The following is a 27601-nucleotide window of genomic DNA, read 5'->3' as shown; positions in this document are numbered from 1 at the left end:
AATTAAACCCTCATAAAAATAACTGCATATACAGTACTAGCACTTTAGTATATACCAGACAGATCTATCACACATTGATGTTAATAACAGAGTCAACCCCTATGATTGGTACAAGACACTTCTACATATTAGCAGTCCTTTGTAAGGACAAACAGAGACAAACAAACATATTGACAAACAGGCAGAGATATACTTAGGAATGAAGAGACAGACAGACAGACAGACAAACCCATGGACAAACATGTAAGAAAGAAAAAGAGCTTAAGAAGAGATCCAAGGGACCCACCTTTCCTGTTGCTACCAGTCTTGTAGAGATAGCCCGCCTTGCGGATCTGCTCCTGTATGCTGCCTTTACTACTGGTGAATTCATCCTGTTTCGAGGTGGGGGACTTCAGCACGGGGGGCAGAGGGGCGGGTCGGACCGGCATGTGAGGCGAGCCGTGGCTGGTGGTGGGGGAGCCCCGCCCAGAGTCCTCCAGTCCCCTGTCCTGGCTGGGCGTCGGCCTAGCGGTGAAGGTGGGCGAGCCCCCATCTGGGGTTCTGATGCCGGGCTGCGGCTGCTGTGGTTGCGGGCGCTGAAGGGGCTGGTCACCCCGAGACATGAGCTCCTGCTGGTGGTGGGAATAATCCTTGTTCTGCTCCAGCAGTTCCTACAACCAATTGGAAAGAAACATCACATTAGCCGCAGTCACACTACACAAAACTACAATATGTAGCTACACACAGTTTGCTTTCCAATAACTTCCAAAAGTTTGAGCACTTGGTCACACTATATTATACCAACAAAATTACACATACACATTGTAGTTGCAGTGATGCAAAACCACCCACAGTTTTGGTTTAAATGAGAAGCCCCCTCCCCCCTCCTACCGCTCCCTCTCCCCAATACAAAAATACAAAAGTGTAAAAGAAAATGCAAAAGAATGTGCAGTGTGCGTAAACAATATAAATGGATCTATTATCACATCAGAAACTTTTCATGGTTTCTGTCAGTTGCTGTCACACTACACAAAGCTACACGTAGTTTCATGCATAAGTGAGAAACTTCCCAACTGCATGTAGGAAGTTTCACAGAAAATTTCTCAAGTAACTTCTCAAGACGTTTGCAGTCACGCTGCATACACTATGTGAAACAAAGTACTGGGCATTGAAACTACACATAGCCTTGTGTCTTGTGACCACGCCTAGAGAGAAAGAGAGAGAGAGATAGAATGAGAGAGAATATAAACAAGTTTTCTCTTTGACAATCATACGCTCTATAGAAATAATTGGCAGAATATAGTAGAGGGTACATTTCCACTACAGTGGACTCTCATTATAACAAGGTCCTCAGGACTGACAGTTTCCTTTCATTATATCAAAATTTCATTATAACCGAACAAATAAACAATGAAAGACATAGAGTGGATAGTGTTGTGGCCTGAATTTTTACTTCATTGTAACCTGAATTTTGTTATAACCATGTTCGTTACAACAGGAGTGCAGTGTAGTATGATCAAGGTTGACATGTATTTCATCGATAAAGAATAGTTTTCGATGACCCCTGCATTTCACTCCACTGAGTAACATATCAAGGCAACATTCTCATCCTACACTCACCTTTATGACTAGGGAGTTTGCGTGACCAACAGCCAAATCTTTTACTGTATTGGAAACAAACAGGAAAGAAAACAAATGCATGTATGTGTGAAATACAAGACACTGTCACAACACTACTGAACATGATTGTCTTTTCACCTATTCTCTCATCTTCCCATTGTTTGTCATCAAGCTCTGCCCTTTGGAGTCAACTGAATGTTTTTGCGGCATCATTACGCCAGACTTTACGGCAAAGCTAAATAGAGCAGTGCACTAAAACAACCAAATTCTATACACACTATGTTTATAACAAATGTTTATAACAAATGTTTTTCTTGACAACCAGGAAGCTGGCCCGAAACATTGGCACAACACAGCAACCTCCAATGCAAACAAGCTAAATGTATTAAGAATGTACTGGTGATTGAAAAATGCTGAATGTTACTGGGTCCTCAGAGGGGTAAAAAAAAATCTATTTGAAATTGTAATGTATAAGAAATCCAAACTGTTCTTAGCACAGTTGTGTACATGAGAGGCATCAAAGTCAATAGCAACTGCAGTGTACACATATTACAAATGCATTGTCATGAAATGAATGCATAAGTGCACACACACATTCCTTTATGTACAATGTAAACACAGAGGCTCATAACATGCACAAAGCACATTCCTTTATGTACAAAGTATACAAAGGAGCTCAACTTATTCCACACACACACACACACACACACTCATAAATATCCTTGGAATGTGCACTTCACACCCAGATGCTTACCGGTCACCATATTTCCTGCTTGAAACTTGTATACATCCAATGTTGACCAGAGTTATGTGATAAGAGGTAATTTGCATGCACGAGCACCACAATGTGAACAAAGGTTTTACTGCATTTGCCTCTACCATTCCCTGGCTGTGGTAATTTGCAAGGCAGTAGCTGCAGCCGGTGGCACAGAGTTTTGAGCTGAAATCAGGATTTCACTTCTGCACACACAAGCGATGTTTCATTCTAGAAACAGCCACTGTGCATGAACCTTGCCCAAAGCTCCTTCAAAAAAAACTCCTCTCACTCACACCGAAAAACCGTTCCCGATGAAATGCTTCGCCATTGCAACATTTGTCGAATGTGTCTTGCACACAACGTCAATCTTTTGGTCACTACCACGTACTTACTTCCTCGTAGGGCACTCCGAGAAGCGTCAAGCAAAACCATAAAACCACAGCAAAACTAAAACGAGTATTGTAAATCATGAACACACACAGAAGCTGTATTGTCTGCAAATGACATCCTATGCATCACAATTACGTCTCCCTCTTCCAGGGCGCTCAGCTGAAATTACAGTATTTGCACTTTGTGTCGATTGCCATGTGATCAGCTTTGGTACCCATTATTTACAGCTACAGTGAAAGCATTCCGTGTCGACGGGGAATTATGCATGCCTGTGTGTTTGTTTGTTTGTTTGTTGTTGTTTTTTTCACCGGTGCAATAAATGCATTACATCCAATCACAGCTGTGCAGTCACTGTAACAGACTGGTTTTATGATAAACAGTCAAACCTGGCAATAGCAGAGATGCCAAGGTCACAATGCAGCTGGGCGTGAGATTTTGAGGCGCGTTGCCCGAGGGAGTGAAGCGACCAGGAGGGGAAAGGGTGTGGGAGGGGGTCTTGCCCCTCCCAAGGCAAGGAGCTACAGCATTTTCAAGCTGTAAAATCTTGCGATCTAATGCATACTAAAAATAATATTTTGGAGTACTCCAATAAAACAAAGATTGCATCAAAGTACAACTTTTTTGGTGGGTGGAAATCCCTATTACATGTATTTATGGGTTGTTTTTGTTTCTGTTTTTGTTTTGTTTTTTTAAAGGGGGGGGGGGTGGAGAGGGGGTGTGAGGAAAAGCTTGCCAGGTGTGTGAGACTGAGAAATACCCCTGAGGCTTGAGATTTGGTAGGTCTGCTATAGCAGCCACTGAAGGGAAGCAGATAAAGTGGCCTTTATTAGAGTGGTGGCCACTACAGACAGGTTGGTGGTCAGTTTGATTTTGCTGGATGGCAGGGTCTTGGACGGATATTCAATTTTCATGTAAACAAAAACAGGTAATTATGAAATATGGCTACTTTTGCTGTTGTTATTGCTGCATTTCATTTTTCAAGCTGGTTCTTAAAAGGGGTTGGTGGCTGCTATACGCAATTGAATAGCGACCGTAGGATAAAAACTTTTGTTGCAGCTTGCCACACTCGACAGGTGGCTCCAATACAATTAAGGGTCTTATTTCGGGGGGGGGGGGGGGGGGGTCATCTTAGGTGACCACAGATAGCATGCGGCCACTGCAGACAGGTGGCCACTACAAACAAGTTTGGCTGTACTTCATTTCATTCATGCCTTGGTAACACAGGTTGTTCCCAACAACCTAAAAGCTTACCCGAAACTTGCCAAACAAAGCAACAAGTAAGTACTAAGCATACAAGCTTTGGCCCTGAGCTATTTATATATTAATTAGGAGCCATTAAATGATGCATTCTTTGGACAAAGTGTTCCCTAAGAGAAACGTCTGCTACATTTATATCACATAGCCGTGTATTGGACATCACACATCATGTAAAGTTGGCTGGTAAGATCTACCAGGCATACATGACACATTTAAATAGATTTATCATTTTATGTCATGTCTTACCTGTCTGGCCTCTCTCATTCACTGCATGCACCTGCAACAACAACGACAGATGTGATGATGTTTGAATAATCCTGACACAAAATCTTCTATAATCAACGGCACTGGGCATTACAAAATGGCCACATGCACATAGAATTAACATCATGCAAAATGCAATATCTACAAATACTTCTGTTTTACTTTATAGGTATTCCAGGGAAAATGCAAACAGTGTTTTTTGTGAGAAAATGTTATACTCATACACATTTATTGAGATAAACTATTCATTTACCATTTACGATATTAATGATGACAAATACAAGCAGTAATAAAAGTATAAATAATATTCTTGGTATATTTTTTTTTTTCAAGTACAGTCATCATCAAATATAGACAAATTATATGTAAAAGAAGACCTCCAGATGATTTTTCAGACTTTTACATTTGAACAACTATAAATTAATCATACTGAGTACAGAGATTCAGAATTTATAGTGATTAGGGTGAGGAATAAGAATGTTTTCAAAATTTATAACAAATTGCAATGAACAAGGATGATGACATGGCAGCCTCACAATAAGAAGGCATGAGTTGGGGCTCAAGGAAGCAGAACAAAAGAAGGCAGCATGCATAAATTTCACACAGGTGAAAATTTTAAGCAAGTGGTATTGTAATGGAATTACACTGCTAAATTTCTGAAATATGTGAGGCTCCTATGTCATCAACACTGTTTAGTGTAATTTTAATAGTGTAAGATTTTTCAGAGTATTGGTTTCTCTGCTTAAGGACCACAATAAATTCCACAAATCTATACATGGAGCTGTCGATTTATGTACTGCATGATGTGAAATTACGAAAATCGTCTGGAATGCCCCTTTAAGCCTTTTCAATGGTACTTTACTCGTTACTTAACAGGAAATATTTTCAACGATTTTATTAAAACCATCACATATTATTTGGTTATTTTCTTTGTTTTTCAGCAGCTTTGATCTCAAATATCCCAAGTTGATAAAAACGTATAGATATGTGATTGCATTTAAACTTTTCATATACAAACAGACAGTACAGGTATACGTATCATGAAATCATTCATTTGTACACAATTGGACAGGCTGCTGAATATGACTTTTCTGGTTTGGTCACTCCCTATCAATCAATTATACAAAGTTGAGCTACAGAGTGCTTGCGTCTCTCCAAATTTTCCCGACCAACACAAGCTTCATGACTCACATTTGCTCCTGAGAAAATGTACTTCAGGCAATCCTGGACGTTTCCCTCAGCGACTGCTCTCTGCAGCCCCTGAAAAGTGAGGCCGAGTGAGATAAAAATTGGCACACTGATATTCACCAAATGAACATCTCTCTGCTCATGTAAAATCACCGCTCAGTGCAGTCACAGCAAAGTCACACAAATGTTATCTGCATGCAATCATCCAAAATGGATTTCCAGGGATCAAATACAGACCTCCCAAAATTTCTGACTGAAAAATATGGATGAATTGGCTCAAAACTAGGAAAGAAAGAGCAGTCCCCATAGGAGTGTGTTGTAAAATTATCATGAAGAACAAGAGACTCTTTTTGACACAAAAAGCTGGGAATGGTTGAAATTCAAATTCTTTCCTGCAAATTCAGAATGGTTGAGAGGTCTGCAAATGAATGTTTTCACTCAATATCACTCAATCTACATGTTTCATATCAGACAGTACAAATAAATTATGATCTTGAGCATATCAACCATCCATTAACTCTCATCTTGTTACAGTCTTCTATCTTTTTTATCCTTTATCTTGACAGCATGCAATAAGTTTCTCTCTTTCACCCACACAAACACTCTCTCTGACTCTCTCTTTCCTTTCTATTCCTGCATGACAGCAACTTAGTGTAGGAATTTGCCCCAGGATGTCTGTTTTGGGTTAGTTAGGTTTCCATATCTTAGTTTCTTTTGCATTCAGCTTCTTTAATATGTATAACAGTATATCAATCATATAATTTGTTGTATCACGTGTGCAGAAAACGCACTATACAAGCACTGCTTTTTTGTATCCCTCCATATTTCCAGCATTTCCATATACTTAAAATATTCTGTAAACCTATCATTCATTATGTATCTTGATGAAATTTATGTATTACATTTCTGTAAAATATTTATATATTTCTGTTGGAAATGGAAAAAAAAATGAATGAAATGAATGAATTTTCCTTCAACCCTCCAGATGTATGTATGATGGCATGGATCAATCTGTTATTGCTACCAGACCATGTGAAGAAAAAAGAGAAAGAGAACAAAACCAAGGTTTGACACCACAGAGCTTCATGCATGGCACTGACATGATGAATTTGAAACAATTAAACAAAAGCCTTCACTACTTTTCTTTTTCCTTAGGCAACAAACTTAAAACCAGGCATTAAGCCTTTACTCTGAGAAGAGTTCAAGTGGTCATAGGTCACCTTGGTGCATCTGATATTTTCTGAATGCTTGAATGTTGCAATGCCACAGTCACATACCTTTAATAATAGGACCTCTGTAGATGGCCTACATTAAACCTCTTTCCTATGAAATTCTTTATCCCCACAATAAGCATTGTACAAGTTCTTCTACATTTCCATTGGTTATGGCTTAATTCCTTCCCCACCCCATCCCGTGTATGGGATATATATTAGTATATTAGTATGACGTCACAGAAGAGGTTTGCTAAAGCTGTCATCATCACGTGAATCATGAGCCGAACTGTGATCGGACCACTGACTACAGTGGATCGGACTTCTTCAGACTCATGGAAATGGGTCAAAGCGTAAGCTCTGAAGAGGAGTCGATAGCATACTGTAGGTCTCTGTGTGAAACTTGCACCGTCTGCCCGCGTACGCATTTCACTAAACCACTGGGTCTACGTGCCTTTAAAAAAAGCACTGGCTGATATCATAGTTCTCTCACTACACAAACCGTACCTTGTTTAGTTCCTCTCGGTCCAAGAGAACATGCTCACTGTACTGCCGGTCAATGTACTTATGAGTGATGAACATCTTGCGTTGGTCTCTGATGTCAGTCGTAACAATCAAATCAGTCAAAGGAGAAATAAATAATACCATCAAGGGTACAAAAGAAGAGCACTATTCCCTGTTAAAAAAGTGGCATACACACATTTTAAGAGTGTCTCTACTTAGCACTCCTGCCATCAATGCTTCCACTACTGCCTGCATGCACTGCAGCAAGTTTTGAGAATATAAACAACATCTTAATGATTCTGCACATGGGACTCCTTGGTGATTTGATGAAATTATAGTAAAAGATTATGGTAGAATGAGTCACATTCGTCCCTATCAATGTACGTAGCAATGAAAATGGGATATTTGAGCTCTCTTTTAAATCATTTTTGGGTGTTTTTCATTGTCTGTAATCACCTATCAGGCCATTTGGCTATTAAGTGTACATGCCTGCATAATTTCAAACAGCAAGAAAATGTTAAATCTGTACAAAGAGTTTAATCATTTGATATGAAAGCAACTAGCAGAAAATCTAAAAAGATTAAAAAACAAATACAATTCAAAGAAACAGACACTAAAATGTTAGAGAAATACAATGGAGCACAAAGTTACTCTAAAAAAAGCATCACAATTTCTATGTGACAGATAATATACAGGTATACCAGGTACACGTAAGTATTGTACATTGTACATGTACAGTGTGTAGCTATGCCATGAAAAGCAATAGAACATGTTGCCAGGTACAAACGTGTGCTTGGTCAAAAGCAAATCTCATAATATGCAGCGCAGAACTAGAAAAAGTGTACACATAGACCCTCATTATAGGGGTCAAAGGTCAGGCTTACATGCTGTCATCTGGCATGGGCTTGACCGGGAGATGTGGGTCAAGGTTGCGCTCCCAGAATGCATTGCTCAGCTCGTTGCCCACAGCGAGGAACACTTCCAGGGCGGTGTCGGTGAATGCCTTGACGTCCATCTTGAGAGATCTGATCTTTGACACGTGGACTCCCAGCTGTCTGTGAATACCTGTTTGAAATGACATTGAAAAAGTTTGTTCACAGCTCAATCACTGTGGTATAGCGGCTAAGAGTTGGGACTTTCAAACAGTAGGTCCTGAGTTCAAATCCTTGCTGGTGCTCATATGCTTGGATAAGAGAATATACTCACTTGAACTCCATCTTAAAACAGGGTTAAATTGGGTTGTAGCAACAAATGCTGGGGTCATGACAATGGCAGGGATCTCAGTCTGGGCAGAGCGAGCACTGAAGCTACTCAGAGGTACAATATACAAAGGAATACAACATCATTGTTATTATTATTCTTGGACTGGTAAATCAAGTCCAGAACATTTTTCCCAGATGATTAGATATGATAGCTATGACAAGCTTACAAATGAGTTTTATAATACCCTGAAATGGTAGGCCTATGTGAAGACAAAAGCTGCTCTGAAGACATCATTTATAAATATTTTGGACAAAAATTTGTCCTCTGATAATTGCTTGAAAGAGTTTCATAAGAATTATTAAAAAATTATACATTGTATGTACTTTCAACTACTTCGGGATGTTGGCATATTTGACACACTATGGTCAAGTGTTTGTAAAACAATGTCACAAAGTATGTGTGATGTCATCACACATCACACGCGACTTCTTATCTCATTTTTCCCTTCCCTTATCTAAATCTTTAATCCAAAATATATTGGAAATATACTATGCCTTATTTTTTAGTTTCAGGTATAAACCATAGGTCTCAGTACCTCCCACAGTGCTATTCACTTCAGGGCTGCACCCCTCAGTGAATAGTACTACATTGGAGTCACCTCTGCCCATAGTTTTAACAAGAGACTCTCACGGCACTGTATATTTGTATAATGTGCCAGAGAGTTTGCTCAATAATGTTTGGCAAGTGCACACTTGTAAAAGGCAACATTTAAATGCACAAATATTTGTGGAATGTAACTCTGCTAAAAAAAAAATAATAATAATAAAATAAAACAAAGTAAATTGATTAAACAAGATGAAACACAGCCATGGATAAGAGAATGCAAGTGCAGAACACATAATGACATTCACATTACCTTGGAATCATAACACAGCAAATATACCTTGCAGACACATTCATCAGGTTAGTCTTCCAACTCACAGTAACACCATGTTTCATACACAGAAGCACAAAATATACGATGTAATCATAACTGAATGAATTGCCATACTACGTGAGAATTCCAGATCAGTCACCAAGTGGTGGTTCACAAAGACAAAGACAATTTAGAGACAAAAATGTTGAACATACCTGAGCATTTCTTGCAGACAACAATCCCAAAATTGAGAGAGCACCAATCAGGGTCTAGGTACGGTGAAGAATAGTGGATGAAGAGAGTCAAATAAGAACGAAAAACACTTCATTTAAATGATATTTCAAAAATCAGCTTAGCAATATTCCTAGAGTTATTCCTTACAGGGGAAAAAATATGGAAATATTGCAGACTGAAACTTACACAAAATACAGAGTACATGATATGGTATCTCCCCCCCCCCCCCCTTTGTGTGCCATTGGCTGAAAAGGAAAAACACAGCATGAGATCGCAAAATATCAACATTTTAAGGCATACAGACGACACGTCCCTCCACAATCCATGCCCAGTGGAGAGTTTAAGCTTCCATTTTATAAGAATAGGATGGAACAGTGTCACACACATAATACTTTTGTCTTTGAAAAAGTGAGAAACAAGTGATATTCAATTTGCAAAGTAAGAGATGCATTATTCCTCCTCTTGGTGACATAGAACACAGGTTATACACAACAGCACATGTGCAAATGGGTCAGAACATCACATTCCTAACGGAATAATGGACATTAATAACTGTACTTATCATTCCTCCTATATGTTACCTATAACTCCTCACCAACAGCAGGCTGGAGGGCCCTGTTCTTCAAGTATATAAGAATTTCACAATCTCGTGGAGAACACAACTTTGATTTTCTTAATCATGATACAGTAAAATAAGATGATAACATTTATTTTTAATATTGACTATGAATATGTATTTATTAGATGAAAATGTGTTTATAAGAATTGATCAGAAATATAAGATGGCAAAGATATCTATCATATTAAATGTAATGAATTGCATATACCTGATATAATTTTATGTGCAAGTCTGTGTGTGTATATATATTGTGAAATATGATTAACTTGCCTGCAAACTACTTGTATCAATGTATCAAGTTTAACTGATTTATTTTGAAATTTGTTCACAGTATGTTACTTACACTAAAATATGACATCTGTATAGTTGTATATATTAACTGAAGCATGATTGTATGATGATTCATCAATGTTATTTGCCAATGCAAATGTACAAAATTTTGCAATTCAGCCATCTGGCTGCAAATGAACTTTTAACGAATTATTACTATAACAATTGTAATTACACATAGATTTGAATAATCTGCTGAATCTATTTCTCGTGTTCGCCAATAGAATGAAGAAATTAATGAAGTGTCTGGTACGTACCAGACATGTTGCAGTCAGCGCAGAGTCTGTTGGCATCATTTTCCCACACTTTGTGCAAATACTGGGGGTGCAAGAAAAGGAAGTGCAAAAGTGAAGAGTGCTAGACACAGAACTTGAGGATAATGAGGGCAAAAACAAAACCTGAAAAAAAATGTACATCATTATACGCCAACTACATTATGAAGTACAATGTCAGTATCCTTCAACACTGAAGTGTATGTAAGCAGCATAGGTCAATGAAAAGTCAGACCATGGGGGGGGGGGGTTGGGATCCAGCACTACTCCTATCATGCCTCCCAACAAAGTTCTGTTTTGTTGAAGAAAGGCAAATGTACACTGTACAACTGCACAGAACTTATTCTCTTATATTTCACTCCCTCTCTTCCCCTCACTTATTACACATACTTGAAAAAGATTGGCTAGAAAATCAATTTCAAGACATTTTTTTTTGACGAGAATCTTAGCATGTCATCTTTGTTTTGCTCATTCAGATGCACCTCTTATCCTGTTGGCACCCATCCTAACTCCCTCCACTCCCTTCCCCATCCTAATCCCCTTTCTCCCTTTCCCCCATCCTAACCTCTCCCCTTCCTTCCCCCACTAAACCCTCCCTTTCATGTTAACCCCCTCCTTTCCCAAATACTAACTAATCCCCTGTTTTCCCATCCCTGAGCACTCTTTCCTCTTTCCTTTCTTTGCCCTCCTTCCTTCCCCAACCTAAACCTGTCCCTCACTTCCACCATTTTACCCCTCCTTTCTCTCATCCTAACCCCCTCCATTCCTCCCTCTTCACCCCCTCCTTTTTCCCAACCTAACCCTCTCTCTCCCTTCCCCTATCCTATCCCCTCTCCTCCATTCTCCAATCCTAACCCCTTCTCCTCCTTTGGCCAATCCTAACCGGCTCTCCTCCCTTCCCCCATCCTATTAACCTGTTGTGGACGAGTCCCAAGTACTAGTATACTCCGGCAGGTGTCTATGGGAAATGCATGTTATAGCAAAATCAGCCCATCCTCAATGGCCCGAATTTACGAAGGTGGTACAAATGAAACCATGGTTTAAACCATGGACAAAAACCATGGAGCGCCAAGTGTCACATGGAATATTTCATTACGAAATCAGTCATTTCGTCGATGAAATTATTATTTTGTAACGAAAATGAACATTTCGTCCACAAAATGATCATTTCGTGGACGAAACGGTCATTTTGTCGACGAAATGACCAATTTCATAACGAAATATTCCGTGCGACACTTAGCGCTCCATGGTGTTTGTCCATGGTTTAAACCATGGTTTCATTTGTACCACCTTCATAAATTCGTGCCATTGGGTTAAACCCTCTCCCTCCCATCCCCCATTTTAATCCCCTCCCCTCCCTTCCCTAATCTTAAACTCCACCCTTCTTTCCCCCATCTGAACCCCCTCCCTTCCTTCCTTTTTTTTACTTCCTTCCCTTCCTTCCCCATCTAACCCCTTCATCTCCCTCCTCCACTTGACCCCCTCCCTTCCCCATCCTAGCCCCCTCCTCTCCCTCCCCATCCTAAAATCCCTCCTTTTCCCATGCAGCATTATGCAACATAGGAATTTAAGAGCTCTTGAAGCGCAGTAGTATAGACATAGGTTCTGCGCTTAATAAATGACTTATTATTTTATAACAAACCTTCCCCAACTCTTTCTAATTTATCACAACATGTGAGGCATACAATATACCAACAAAATTGGTCACCTAAACATTACACAAAGCATCATACACATTGTACGCTTTGTATGTTTGTGTCACACCACTAAACCCAAGTGGGCCAGTTCAGACTGCCAAGTCATTGATGGAATTCAAGGTAAGCCGGAAGTGAGCCCTGCATCTCAGCACATTGGAATTTACGTTTCCTGCCAGCTTAAATTGATACACCAGCAGATGTTTCCTGATCGAGTCACGATTGACTTCCAGATTATAAACTTCCTATATATGCTCTGTACCACAACTAGGCCTACCCTGAAAGCCAAATATTGTGCATTTGATCAGAATGGCCATACAGGTTCACAGGTGCTCATTTCAAAATAAAAATCACTGCAGGACACAAAGGGGTGAATGACGTGAATTGATCTGTTGAGAGAAAAGTCTCTTGATCCTCTGGACATCCTGTTAATGGTACTGTTTCCTATTGGGAGCAGTGATTTAAAAGACGTTCGAGTTATCGCAATAGATGCATATGTGCAGGCCAGTTGCATCACAAAACATCCTACCATACAATAATTTTGCAATGAGGCCTAAAATATAAAGAGATATCACAAGTTGGTTCTCTCTCTACTGCCTGGAAACCAGGATGCCTTCCTCACCAGTTTGTCTGATAGTCCTTCTGACACAGCTTCCATCATGGCCTCCACCCACTCTCTGGCCTCCTCGGGTGACTCAGCCGTCAGACTAGAGAGGGCAGCAGACAAACAGACGGACAGAGAGACAAAGACGGGGAGAGAGAGAGAGATAGGTGGTGGACAGAAGCCAAAGAAAGAGACAGAAAGATATGGGGGAGGAGAGAGAGATAGAAAGAAATCAAGATATAGATAGATGGAATAATTTTAGCTCCAAGAGCATTCCTGGCACATTCTACAGAGTGGATTTGGTGTTATAAATCATATCTATTGTAATCATCATTACCATACATTTCACAGGTAATCCACATTAAACACACAATTACAGAAACAGACCTGATGCTGTGACAATAGCATTATCAAAATCATACCTTGTCATGTAAATGGAAGCATTTGCATCATTGAGGGCATATGATATGCCTTCCTCGTTTGGCTAGACTTCATTTCAGCAGCAATTTTCTGTTGAGATGGATGTGAATGACTAATTTCTCAGTTCAACCAACTGACAGGCCTACTGTAGCACTACCAAGAAAAAAAAAAGAGATCATAATATTTCCTGAAATTCACTTTCATTTTCAGTTTCCCCAGGAATAAGGATAAGCTACTGATGAGGAGGATATTTTATCACGAATGTGAATTACACTATAGTGACATCATTACCTGCTGCATTGTCATTGCCATAATTTTCTGTAGAGTGTGGGGCATGGGCGTAAATCCCGGGGGGGATGGGGGGGATATATCCCCCCCTGAAATGGAGGAGGGGGGGATGGCCTGTACAATCATCCCCCCCTGAATTTTGAGGGGAAAAATGGAGGAAGCAGAAATGTGATTGTATCAATTTTGGCATATTGCATGACGTTTGTACGCCGGCCTTCAGAGAGGTAACAGAGCTGAACAGTATTCTATCTTGTAGGAAAATGTATACATAATTTTCTCAAGCGCTCGCTCGCTTCGCTCGCTCGCGAAGAAAGTAATATTGACATACACTGTAAGGTATGGCTCAGACGTTGACAACGTCAATATAGGCCTACATGTAGGCCTAAACATGCGCGAGTAACTGGGGACCATCTGCAAAATATGTACGAAAACAAACAAACAAACAAACTCAAAAACTATATCGCCATAATTGAACCCCCTCCATTTCCTGAATCATTCCTGAGAAACGACAGTGACTAAAGACTCAGTCAGGATACATCTATGGGCATACCCAGGGAAGATCACGGGGCGTCGAATCTATTGGGGGGGGGGGGGGCAAAGGGGCATTTGCCCCGCCCCTGCGGAAGTGTTTAGGCAGACAAATAATTTATCCCCCAAGCAATTCCCGAGATGAGGACAAATCTCGAACTTTCTTAATGACAAATTGTCGAAAAATCGCCAGAACTCTGCACCAGATCGTTGTATTGCAATCATAAACATGCAAAAGCTCCGCTATACAGGATCCCTTTCGATAAACTTTGTACAATTTTGACATTGACGTATATTTCCCTAATTTATCAAAGAGTGTGCAGCAGATCTTTCACTTAACAAAAGCACCCTCATATGCAGAGGCATCAATGGGGGGGGGGGGGGTGGTTCCCCGATAAAGTGGGACGAACAAAAGCGAAAAATATAGCTACAAACGGCAGTTTTTGGAGTGTAAAATGTCAAAATTTTCAAGCTCGCTCGCTTCGCTCGCTCGCATTTAATCATTATTCCATTCTCCTGATGTTGCTGATAGTGACTGACAGCAGTTGCGCCCAGTGCGCCCCCCTTAATTTCCAAAGCGAAAAATTTATCTACAAAACGGTAGTTTTGGGACTGTAAAATGTCAAAATTTTCAAGCTCGCTCGCTTCGCTCGCTCGCAGTTAACCATTATTCCATTCTCCTGAGGTTGCTGCCAGTAATTGCCAGCAGTTTTCGCCCGATGCGCCCCCTTAATTTCCAAAGCGAAAAATATAGCTACAAACGGCAGTTTGGGGATTGAAAAATGTCAAAATTTTCAAGCTCGCTCTCCTCGCTCGCTCGCATTTAATCATTATTCCATTCTCCTGATGTTGCTGCCAGTAATTGCCAGCAGTTTTCGCCCGGTGCGCCCCCCTTAATTTCCAAAGCGAAAAATATAGCTACAAACGGCAGTTTTGGGACTGTAAAATGTCAAAATTTTCAAGCTCGCTCGCTTCGCTCGCTCGCATTTAATCATTATTCCATTCTCCTGATGTTGCTGCCAGTAATTGCCAGCAGTTTTCGCCCGATGCGCCCCCTTAATTTCCAAAGCGAAAAATATAGCTACAAACGGCAGTTTGGGGATTGTAAAATGTCAAAATTTTCAAGCTCGCTCTCCTCGCTCGCTCGCATTTAATCATTATTCCATTCTCCTGATGTTGCTGCCAGTAATTGCCAGCAGTTTTCGCCCGGTGCGCCCCCCTTAATTTCCAAAGCGAAAAATATAGCTACAAACGGCAGTTTTGGGACTGTAAAATGTCAAAATTTTCAAGCTCGCTCGCTTCGCTCGCTCGCATTTAATCATTATTCCATTCTCCTGATGTTGCTGCCAGTAATTGCCAGCAGTTTTCGCCCGGTGCGCCCCCCTTAGTTTCCAAAGCGAAAAATATAGCTTCAATCGGCAGTTTTGGGACTGTAAAATGTCAACATTTTCAAGCTCGCTCGCTTCGCTCGCTCGCATTTAATCATTATTCCATTCTCCTGATGTTGCTGCCAGTAATTGCCAGCAGTTTTCGCCCGGTGCGCCCCCCTTAATTTCCAAAGCAAAAAATATAGCTACAAACGGCAGTTTTGGGACTGTAAAATGTCAAAATTTTCAAACTCGCTCGCTTCGCTCGCTCGCATTTAATCATTATTCCATTCTCCTGATGTTGCTGCCAGTAATTGCCAGCAGTTTTCGCCCGGTGCGCCCCCTTAGTTTCCAAAGCGAAAAATATAGCTTCAATCGGCAGTTTTGGGACTGTAAAATGTCAAAATTTTCGAGCTCGCTCGCATTTAATCATTATTCCATTCTCCTGATGTTGCTGCCAGTAATTGCCATCAGTTTTCGCCCGGTGCCCCCTCCTTAATTTCCAAAGCGAAAAATATAGCTACAAACGGCAGTTTTGGGACTGTAAAATATCAAAATGTTCAAGCTCGCTCGCTTCGCTCGCTCGCATTTAATCGCTATGCCATTCTCCTGATGTTGCTGCCAGTAATTGCCAGCAGTTTTCGCCCGGTGCGCCCCCGCCCCCTTACTTTCCAAAGCGAAGAATGTAGTTACAAACGGCAGTTTGGGGACTGTAAAATGTCAAAATTTTCAATGCAAAAAGATTTCACCGTGGGAGGGGGAAATCTCCCTACCATACCCTCCCCCCCCCCCCCCCCCCCCGCTTGCTTCGCTCCCTCACATAACCGCTCCTCCTAAGATCAAATCCTGTCTACGCCGGTGATAGGCCCCATTATTTAGTAGGCCTTCACAGTGATGTCGCACAGGCGGAGCAAGAGCTGAAATACCAAGATTTAGTCATTCAATAATATATTGTGAATATTTCATTTTCTTATTTTTTTTCTAAAGAAAAGAAAAACTTTTCACCAAAAATGTGCACCAGATCGCTGAATTTCAGGTCTGAAAATGCAAAATCTTCCACGTGTGGGAGAGGGATACCCCCCCCCCACATACCCTCCCCCCGTTCGGTCGTTCCGCTCCCTCTCATAGGTATTTAAAAAAAAATAAAAAATCATACTTTTAAGGTCTGATTTTCCGCCGAAAGTCATCTGACAAGCAAAAAACAAAAGCAACAAGAACAAAAAGTCTTCATATTTTTGCTGCCACTTTCCTCCCACTTTATATTTCATGCAAAAGAGTAGGACATCCGATCCCTGTAAAGTGTGTGCGTGTGTGTGTGTGTGTGTGGGGGGGGGGGCACCAAGCTTTCTCCCCCCCCCCAAGCCGGTCCGGTTATGGGCTTGTAATCGTGGTGATGGTGACCATCCCCCCCACTCCTCAGTACGGATTTACGCCGTTGCTGTGGGGCACTGTTTTCTAGTACCGATAGACATTTACACTTGAGACATGCCAGTCATGCCTTTAAAGAATTGGTTACCATAGCAACCAGCCATGAAAATGAAAAGATGCCATTCGAAAGCCAGGAGGACAGACTCACTGGTAGGTAGTACTCGGCGTGGTGAGGGTGATTCTCTCCGGCTTCTGCATGTTGATTCTGGCGTTGGCCAGCTTCATCTCGATGTCCGATATGGGCACAGCGGCTTCGAAGTCCTGCAGGCAGACACAAAGGGACGATTGCCACAGTACATATTACAGTCGCGTTAAAGGTATGATGATGATTATGATGATGATTTACAGCACTTGTATGATGCCATATATCTTTAAAAAAAAAACATTCAGAGATGCAGACTCCTCTTAGAGAGTTAGCGACTGAATGTCTGGTGAAAAATGAGTCCTGAGTGAGGCTTTGAAGTGGTCTTAATTGTCAATTTCAAGGAGAATTAATGATCAAAGGGATTTCTATCATATACATGTACCTGCAGAAACTGTCAACATTTGCTCTAAAATAAGCTCATATGCATAAGAAAGAATAACCCTTGTGATAATACATGTGTGTGTGCTAATGAATATAGGTACATATTCGTTTCATTGGGTGGTTTTTTTTTTTGTCAATTGATATATTATTTATGTGTTATTCTTCATGGCTGTTTTTGTGTATATCTTGGTCGATGTCACAATGTGTGATGGTTAAATGTATCTTCTTTTCTTTGTCTTTTTTTTTTTTTGCAAAATCTGCAGCAAACAACGATAACATAAGAATGGAAGTGGTGTAAATGCTTCCTATAAACATTTTCAATGCATTATATCAAATGCACATGTACATTAACTGCTTCTTTGTTGCAAATTGCTGTAACAGTAATAAGATCTTTTTTTTTTCCTGATGAAACCAACAGTGGCTGAGAGGAGATTTAGTATAAGACTTTAAAATACTAATAATTGTACATCAAAAGACAAAATGGTCAGCATTCTAACAGTCAAGTCAGAATGAAAATATTCTACTGAAACAATTACACACTTAGGTTTCCTTATGTCACGTCATAGTGGCATCACTTTGCTTTTCAAATTGTTGCTAAAACTAAAGTCAAAATAATTGGTATGTTTGTCTATGCTGCATGTAAAACTAATTCCCTCACCCTCCCTCCTCCAACCCCCCCCCCAAAAAAAAAAAAAACAAGGTACAAATAAAATGATCTCAACTGCTCACCTTCTCTGAAGAGTAATAACACATCTTTTCTCCTTTGATGGCAAAGTATCTGGAGGAAAAAATGGGTAAATGGAGACTGCACTGGTGAAGAACATTCATTTGCAAATACATCATGCATGCATGGAAAATTCCTCAAGGAGATTTATATTCTCTTTGGCTATCATGACGGTACTGTTGTTACAGCTACTACCAGTTGTCATTACACTCAGTTCCCTTGAGCTATGATGGGTGCAGCTACTGCTAGTTTTAGTAGAGGTTTAATACATACATTAGGGCTTTTCATTTCAAGCTTACAGAAAGCACACAAGAGATAATAACATCTTCTGCGGCAACACACAAGAGTGGTAAGAGCAAAGCGACTGTCGCAATTGTTTCTAAAAATTGATTTCAATCGCTGTACTTTTTCAATTAATTGGTTTGGCCAAATTTGGAAAATTTCTGAGAGCTTGACATGCTTTTGACACCAACCCCACATTGAACGTTACAATTCACTTTGAACTTTTGAACCTGCACTACTCAGGACAACACTGTTTATGCATAGTTCATAGTTTATACTTCAAAACCAAAATGAGAATTGCTTGCATCTATTAATTACCTCCTTTGGTTGCAACCTTCCATTTTCAGATGACCCTGATAAAGGAAAAATACAAATCAGAACATGAGTGATCAAACTTGTTGTGAATGAAAACATACATTTTATCATTTTTTTTTTCATTAGGTATACACTCTTCATTATAAAGAGAGGCCATGTTTTAAGCTTTGCCATGGCAACCGCATCCATCTGTAAGACACTTTTACCTGCAGAGCTCATCTCCATTCGAATGTGTAAACATGGGAACTCCGTTGAGAGCCAAATGCCTAAGTGTGGCCGGATTTTAAGCAGGTGTGCACTGGGACATGACAGCGGACAGGGCTGCTATAGACATGTAGGGACTGAAATAAGTTTAGCATTGGTTCAGGTTTGATACTAGTGATCAGAATAATATGTGGCAGATCACCAAGATACCTCTGTAAAAAGATTAACAGGTTAAAAAAAAAAAAACTTTTAAATAATATGATTTAGCTTAAGAATATGAAACTTGATTTTTGTACAAAAATTTAAAAATCTGATAACTACCCTTTTGTTTGTCCAAAATTTCAAATTCTCAGAATGTTTTGAAATTGGCAACTTCCTGAGCAGCCACGTAAAAACAAATCAAAATTCAAATCTAAACTCACCTGCTTATCTGGACAGCTCATCTCCCCTCCCTTTGGGAATCCTCCAGGCTGGGCCTGAAAATAAGAATACCAAGAACAATTACTGCAAGAATATTCTCAAGCCTGTGACATCTACACTTATTACATAATATATACACAATATTCATACACATCATACCATGCACAATGTGAAATTAAAATGGGAAATCACACTCAAATAGTTTCATCCTCTTTTAGCTGACAAGTGTTTGACTCAAGGCTTCACGTGACAGCTGTGGTGAGGATATCTCAAAAATGAAATCATTATGTTTGATTCTAAGTCATCATGTTTGCAGTCATGTGACTAAATTTCACCCCTTGATAAATCACAGAATAGCAAAGTTACATATTTCTTTACACAATCATATGAAAATCCTTCAACTGTACAGATTAATTTGTTTTTTTTTATTTCACCTGCAAAATAATAATTTGGGCTCAGCCCAACCTAACAAGTTCCTTTTGCATTGATTGAGAGCATCACAGATATATGCAAATAATTTTTGCCGCTCATTAACCTGCATTAAAAGTGATGCAGTATGTGGAAATAAAAATAGATAGAAGGCTTACAATCAGTGAATTGTTTTACTCTTCAAATTCAAATTACAAGTACACAGCATATAGATTTGTTCATGTTGAAAGTTTCGTACTGCCCAATCAACACCCCACCCATGGCAATGCAAGCATGACAAGAACTTCCAATAAAGAGTAACTAATCTTTTAAACATAAACAGAAAAATTAAAAAGTACCGGTAACATCAATTTGGTCACCTCCTACGCTTTGTGAAAATTATGTTATTGAATCAATTTGGGATAATCAATGAGAAATACAGCATCCCAATTGGCACAGCAGTCTTCCTCCTGCACTTTGACCCCCCCCCCCCCACAGACTCATGCAATACTGATAATCATGACCCAGACAACAAAAATGAGCTCTAGATACACCACAACATCAAAGTGAATGGCAAGCACCAGCACAAGTACTATTGAACGGAGTGGCAGGTGTGTGGTTTCTTCATCATGTCATGCAGAGCACACCATTCACTCCAAGGCCCAGCCAAGAGAACGCATGTTGGCCTCTAATCATGCTCGCAAGATGAGATTCCCATTAAAACCCAATCAATAAGACAGGAAATCACTAGCAAATCAAATTAATTATCTTGCTTGATAGCAAGTGGGGATCCATCAAGGGTTCTGTAAGAACATAACAGAAAAATACCTTGCAAACAAACAAAACAGACAATGCTGACAGGTTTTAAACACAAAGAACAAAATTGGGAATTCTCTGTTGATGGATAGTTAACTTTTTCACTCAGCGAACACAAGAACAAAGACAACAACAGGCATGAGCACACTGCTGGTAATATTCCCACTTCAACTGCAACAAAAACAAAACTGAAAGCAACCAAAACATACCAAATAAAGCATTATAGCAGCCTTCTATTTTTAAGCATGGACAGTGCATGGTACCCACCACAGAGTCTGGTCAATCAACAAAAAGGTCATGAATCTCTGAAATCAAATATACTAGAAAATCAAAACTCTACTAAAGTGGAACATAAGTATTGCTTCACATGATTCAACGAGGACAATACATTGATTGGTTCCATTTGGATGTTTTTCTTGCACAATCATAGATAACATCAATCATGAATCACTCTTTCAGTACTGTAGATAAAGTTTCGATTCGACCTATATATTGATATTTACGAGATATTTATGTTACAAGATGTTTCATACTACCTGCATATTGTGCTGTGCAATCCAAACAAGCAACACAAATGCAAGTTTGATAATGGAACTTCATAAGACATCCCAGAATTCACTTGTATGCAGCTAAGAAAACCTACATCAGTAAAGCACATTTCTTTAATTAATCGTTCCTCATTTCATTGAGGAATCATTGAAATACCTCATAGCATTCGCGCAAATCAATGTGGAAGAAACCCAGTTGTTTCTTTATTTTTGCCATCTCGATTCATCAGAATTTAATCCATTTCATTTCAACATTACATTGCTTTTGTTGTCAGGACAGTGTTTACTGCTTTACCATGACAGAATTTCAAATGTGACTCTCCAATAATGTTTTTTTATTTATTTATTTATGATAGTTTTTCATCCAATATGAGGCTGCTGTATATGAATATAGCCCATGGTCAATTCTGCCCAAAAAGAAATTGTCACAATGGGAAAAAATACGTATATGTAAATTATATGTACATACCACACAAAAGAATACGAACAAGACATTCTCAAAATTGACAGAGTTGAAAATAATTGAAAACACATTCAAGTTCATGTCCAACATGCACACAATGCTTGCAGGCCCATCCTAGATATTATTATAATTTAAAAAAACTCACCGACCCATGCCACCTATTGTTGTTGGCAGACTTCTCATTTTTTTTTATGTGTGCGTGTTTGTTTTGATAGCATAAGCGTGGGAATCAGAAAGCGAAGACATAAAACAGTCACTGCATAAGATGCAAAAAATTCATGGTAGTTGAATACAGATTGCGATCAAAGGAAATCGCTGTAACGTGTTACTGATTGGGAAAGACTTTCTGTGACTTGTTCATCATTTATTGCAGATGATTGGGAGATGGTTGAAATCTAATGGTTAACATTTGTGAATCTTTTTAATTTAAATGATCCAAAACAGTGAAACTAGTAGCCATTTCACCTTTCTACTAGCCAAAATTCATTTAGATGGTAACATTCTACATACTGTATTATTCCAAGCAACATGGGGAAAGGGTATCAAAAGGAAATAAAGACATTTTGTATTAACCATTGTCACTTTGTATGTCATGTGAAAATGAACCTATTGCAAAAAAAAATAAAAAAAAAAAAGTGTTGGAAACCAATCACGAAGTGCTTCACAAAAGTGAAGAAAAATATAATTGAGTGAGAGGATTGATGCAAATTTGTACCTTATTCAATTGTTTCCATAAACAGTTGTGTTTTGTAGAATAGACCATTAAGTGAATGGCTAATTAGCATGATGACATTTGCTAATGCTGTGGACACCTTGATAGGTACACCATAATTTGAAAAAACTTCCCAGTGACTCTATCTAGCCTTTTTACCAGCATTATACAGCTCAGCTGGCACAAAAGTTCGAAGATTTTTTTTTGACCGAGTCACCACAATAATAGACTGTGTCTTTGTTACACATTGGTGTCTCTTCTCATAAGCCATCTTAAAAGGAAAGGTTTGTAAACCAAAAATGTGCATTTCTGATACTAAATAGATAACACCCTCATTCCACAGAGATTTTTTTCTCATGGGTCACTCGTCGGAAGCAAAGTTATTTGCTTCTGGCCACCAACCAAAGTGTAACGGATGGCAGTCTGACAAAATCCGACTTGTGTTGGTCGACTGTCAGGTCAGTGTCAGCCATGTCAGGCGACGATCCGATGGGGCAAGTTCGTCCGATGATGATCACACAACATGTCTCACACTGACCTGATAGTCGACCAACACAAGTCGCATTCATTAGACTGCAATCCGATACCCTTTGGTGGGTGGCTGGAAGCAACAAACTTTGCTTCCAATAAGTGACCTAAGAGAAAAATCTCTGTGGAATGAGGGTATTAATTGAAACCTTTGAAAGGTAACACTTCCAAAGATGTAAATAACAAGCCAGAGAGTTTGAATAAAACAGCAAATTTGCTGAAGCCATCCATATTTCATCATGAGGTTTCAGCATATCCTTTATTTTTCTTCTTTTTTTTTTGGGGGGGGGGTGGGGGGGGGGGGGGGGAGTCAAAACAGGTGACTCACACAACTCCTCACTGACCCTCATTTCAATTTAAGAAACATTATATCTTGTCTGTTCCGGCAGGATTTTACCGCAGGACAGCATACACTGGAAAAAAAAAAAAGGATGTAATGCCTCTAAGAGGATGTGGATGCTTGTTGTTATTGTTGTTGTTGCTGTTGCACTCTATTACATGTCCTACATCTGTGTTAGCAAGTGCACATAGACATGGTCTTCTACAACAATATGTACTCTTGACATTAAATGAAGTACAGAAGTACAGTAAAACTGAATGAGCCATTTATTGACAACAATACCAAAAAGCTCAACAGTACACATAGCATAACTTAAATTCAAAAGTCAGATATTTCGCCCTCAGAACTGGTCATTTTAAATACAGGCAGTGCAACCACACTATGGTAAAGAAATTGGTAAAAATTTCAGTAACATTTGACAAATTTTAATAGCTCTACAAGCATAAATTAATTTGGTAAATTATTAAGCACCCACCACAATGTTCCCTTTCCACTTTCTTAAATGCTAAAGGCACTTTTACAGTCATCTACAGTGTAGATGATGAAATATCTGTTTTATTGTATGAATGTAAGATTTTGTGACCACGACGTGCACCATGTGATACATTAACAATGCATGCCATTGTGACCCACAGTGATAACAACATCTTCTTCAAGATTTCCTACACCTGCTACATTTTACCAAAGATGGGCCCCATAACTGTAAACAAGGAAATTTTTTGCAGTGCAATTCATTTCTTCTGCTGGCGTATACATTTCCACCAAAGAAGAGGAAATGACTTTTGCACGGTATCGAGTGGAAGAACAGTTCATATTTCACATTTAGAGGTAACAGAACATCAATGTTCATCAACTACAAGTTTTACTAAGAACTTCCTGGTTCAAAACACAAACACATTACCGAAAGGTCACAACAGAGGAAAACCTCGCTCAGATCACATTGACTGCATTTTGAAAACAGTATTCAAATATTGAATGACAAATATATTTTTCTCTACGTTTTAATCAAATGACCAGCTCAGTGTCTGAAAAATACAGCTCAGCAGATGAATTCACTGTACCACACAACATCACATTGTAAATGCAGTGGCAGAAAAAGGGGGTGTTTCATGACGATAGAGGAGAAAGAAGATTGGTGCTTGATGGCTTTTTTCACAAATTCTTGCCAAGAATGTGTTCGGACTGTTTCAAGTTACTAATTGTGGGTTATTTTACTAATGTCCCAACAAAATGATTTTTGCTATTTGTTCTATAAAATGATGAAGTAGATCCTTATCTTTGAAAGAATTCCAATGAAGGTATTTTACATTCTGCAGGAGTCATTTTTGTGAGTAAATAAAACAAAGAAATCCCGCCCAGTCACCTGACTTGAAAGTACTAGTGACTGGTCATTATACTTTCTTAATGACTGGTCATTATATTTCATCATAAAGTGGTGACATGGATCCTAATCAAATGATTGGCGGAGAGCAATCACATGACCAGTCTTTCATTTTTACCTTACATGCCCAGCGGGCATAAGTTTTTACCACTGACTGCGTACTAATGACCACTCAGAGATAAAAAATGTATACGTATGACTGTGGCTTGCCAGAATCATGCTCAATGAAAACACAATTGCATACTTTACTAGTAATGTAGCAATGCGCACTCAGTCAGTTGCGAGTGCGCGCTCAGTCGCCTACTTACTGTAAACAAGTCCATGTTCAGTCAAAGTGTGTTTGGAATATTTCTTTGGACACTTTGGCTTTTTCAAAAAAAAGTTCTACATGCAGCTGACAGGTATTTACCCATAAAGGTAAATGAAAAATAATTCATAGAACCATTTTATCAAACAAATAATGCACAGGTTTACGTTCAGGACGTTAGTGGAGATGCATCTCTCGCATGCACCACATCTCCACTAACGCCTTCTCACCTGTGCATTATTTGTACACTAATGACTAGTCATGAGGAAAATTATGTTTTAGGGAGCAAAATTATGTTTTAGGCAACAAAATGAAATACCTGGTCACATGTATGCTCTCAACCAATCATTTGATTAGGATCTGCTTTATCATTTTATAATTAATAAACCATTCTTCACATCCCAAAGCCATTATCATCGGCATTTGAACTTTGGGAGCATCTGATTGCTTGGTGTGTCCCTGGTTATATCTTACCTCATAACCAATGATGGCCTGCATCAACATGTTGGCCCAGATAGTTCCCTCATCTGCAGTGGAGAAATAACAAGAGTAATGAGCAGGGAAACTCAATACGTTGATGAACTTGGCAAGAACTGAACTCTTCCAGCTCCAGACAAAACATGACCCGATAAAATTTGTGTGCATAACCAACGATATCTATCAAATGTGCCAAAATTAACAATGGACACGTATCATGTGAACTTGACACGAAGGAAGGGACATACACTCTCTCTCTTTTGGGGATACGGTGTGAGAATGCTGCATGTTTTGTAGATACATTGTATCTTGAACAATGTTACACAGAAATATGCATTTTGTCCAAAAATTCCAAAATTGACAGATTATCATAAATGAGAGAAAAAGTGGAAGCATAAGCGTGATGTTGGCTCTTTTAAGAGTACAGAAAGAACACCACAATTTCTCCTCTCATACAATATTTTGTACCTGTCTTCCTTTTGTCTGAATTTTTATCATATTCTCAAGGATACTGATTTTGATATTATCACTGCTGTATCATAACTGATTGGTTGCTATGGTAACTTTCCATTGAACCCTGCCAAGTTTAACTAGGGACGTCACTTCTAGTGTCACATGAATGTCAATAGGCACTGCCAGATACTATCCAGGATCTTCTTTGAAGGAGGTATTACTATAGAACTCTGCTTTATATTTTTTCCTACACTTGCAAAGGCATCTTGTAAGAGTTCCTGACATTTCGCAACAACTTTCTTATTTTCTTTCTTTTGTGGGGGGGCGGGGTTAGTTTTTGTTTCATTCAGATTCACAGCACAAGAGATGGTTCAAACTTCATTCTCACCACAGCTGTCCGTTGCAAAGAAATACGTCCTGGCGTTCGTCATGAGCTCAATCCGGGTTGGGTAGCGATCGACAATCTGTTTGAAGTGACAAAGAGAAAAAGAGAGATTAAAAGATGATAGGTCCTACATAATGCAAACTGCACCATCACTGCATAGGAAAAAGGAAGATCAGGAGAGTGATCACTGAGCATTGTACTTTTGTACAAATGCACAAATGTTATCCTATAATATACATGTACATGTGTACACATCAAGGTGAATAATTCAAAAAGTGAATGACTAAAAGTTCAGCACAAAGTAGGAAAACACACAATAAATGAGATATCAAAAGTTGAATCAATCCATGATCCCACTGATGTGCAAAATTTTCTAAATTGGATCAACCCACTGCAGACCCCTATTTTACACACAAAACTCACCACAAGATATCATTCACGATACTTTTCAATATCATTAATATCATTTCTTTGTTTATTCGTTAATGTGTTGTTTTGCATACCTGATTTTTGTAATGTTTTTGTCTGCCAATGTGAAAGATGTAGTCTACCAGACACATTCTTGTGGCAGCTTGAAATAAACAACTCTTTAGCTATGAAATCACACCAGCTCCCCCCAAACTTAAAGTGTACCAATACCCCAAGTATTATGTTTCCTATATTTGTTAAATATACTTGAGACATGCCCTCTGCAAAATAATTTTTTTTTTTTTGGTCACTCTGATTTTTATTCATTGGGGTTTAAATGTAAATTCTAAAGAGTATAAAAATAAAAATAACTTGAAATAGACTAGTCAATCATCCGATTCTTTCAATTGAACGATCGTGCTATCAATATTTGTTTCCAAATACATCTTTATAAACGATAGTGATATGCAATGCACGTGCGCGATCAGCTAACAAATCGACCTGGAATCTCGATACTATTTGTAAAAACGTACGCTTGTAGCTAGAACACACACATACAGGTATCAGTACTGGCGCCTATGGAACAGAACTTGTGAAATGCGCAGAGCATAAGTGTCAAATTGTTAAAGAGAATTGACCTGATTTATTAAAATATGTACACTTTCAGGGGCTATCACAGGTGAATTATGGCTGTTTCTATCAGTACACAAATTTGATTTCCAGGGTAATGGTGCACTTTAAGTAGGCAGGAAAACACTTATGTTTTTTTGGTTGTTTTTTTTTTTTTGGTCTATTGTTAATCAGTCTGCTACATCAAAGAGGTTTACAATG

The 27601-nt window shown here is 39.1% G+C and overlaps 1 protein-coding gene across 1 annotated transcript in view; it reads right to left on the bottom strand.

The window, feature by feature from the left end:
- LOC140235324 (arf-GAP with Rho-GAP domain, ANK repeat and PH domain-containing protein 1-like) overlaps positions 1–27601 on the bottom strand; it is a 138962-nt gene that overhangs the window by 44556 nt on the left and 66805 nt on the right. Inside the window, exons 8-22 of the mRNA XM_072315348.1 lie at positions 26366–26441; positions 25522–25574; positions 19547–19600; positions 18924–18958; positions 18329–18377; positions 17222–17334; positions 13061–13145; positions 10730–10790; positions 9505–9558; positions 8055–8235; positions 7174–7261; positions 5459–5527; positions 4250–4280; positions 1600–1643; positions 287–650 (exon numbers count right to left, since the gene is read on the bottom strand). Coding sequence (XP_072171449.1) covers positions 287–650; positions 1600–1643; positions 4250–4280; positions 5459–5527; positions 7174–7261; positions 8055–8235; positions 9505–9558; positions 10730–10790; positions 13061–13145; positions 17222–17334; positions 18329–18377; positions 18924–18958; positions 19547–19600; positions 25522–25574; positions 26366–26441 — 1357 coding nt within the window. The remainder of the gene's footprint in view (positions 1–286; positions 651–1599; positions 1644–4249; positions 4281–5458; positions 5528–7173; positions 7262–8054; positions 8236–9504; positions 9559–10729; positions 10791–13060; positions 13146–17221; positions 17335–18328; positions 18378–18923; positions 18959–19546; positions 19601–25521; positions 25575–26365; positions 26442–27601) is intronic.

Source organism: Diadema setosum, chromosome 11, assembly GCF_964275005.1.
Source record: "Diadema setosum chromosome 11, eeDiaSeto1, whole genome shotgun sequence".
NCBI classification, from domain to species: Eukaryota; Metazoa; Echinodermata; class Echinoidea; order Diadematoida; family Diadematidae; genus Diadema; species Diadema setosum.
The sequence above is the reverse complement of the archived record's forward strand: the minus strand, read 5'-3'. Positions and strand labels throughout refer to the sequence as shown.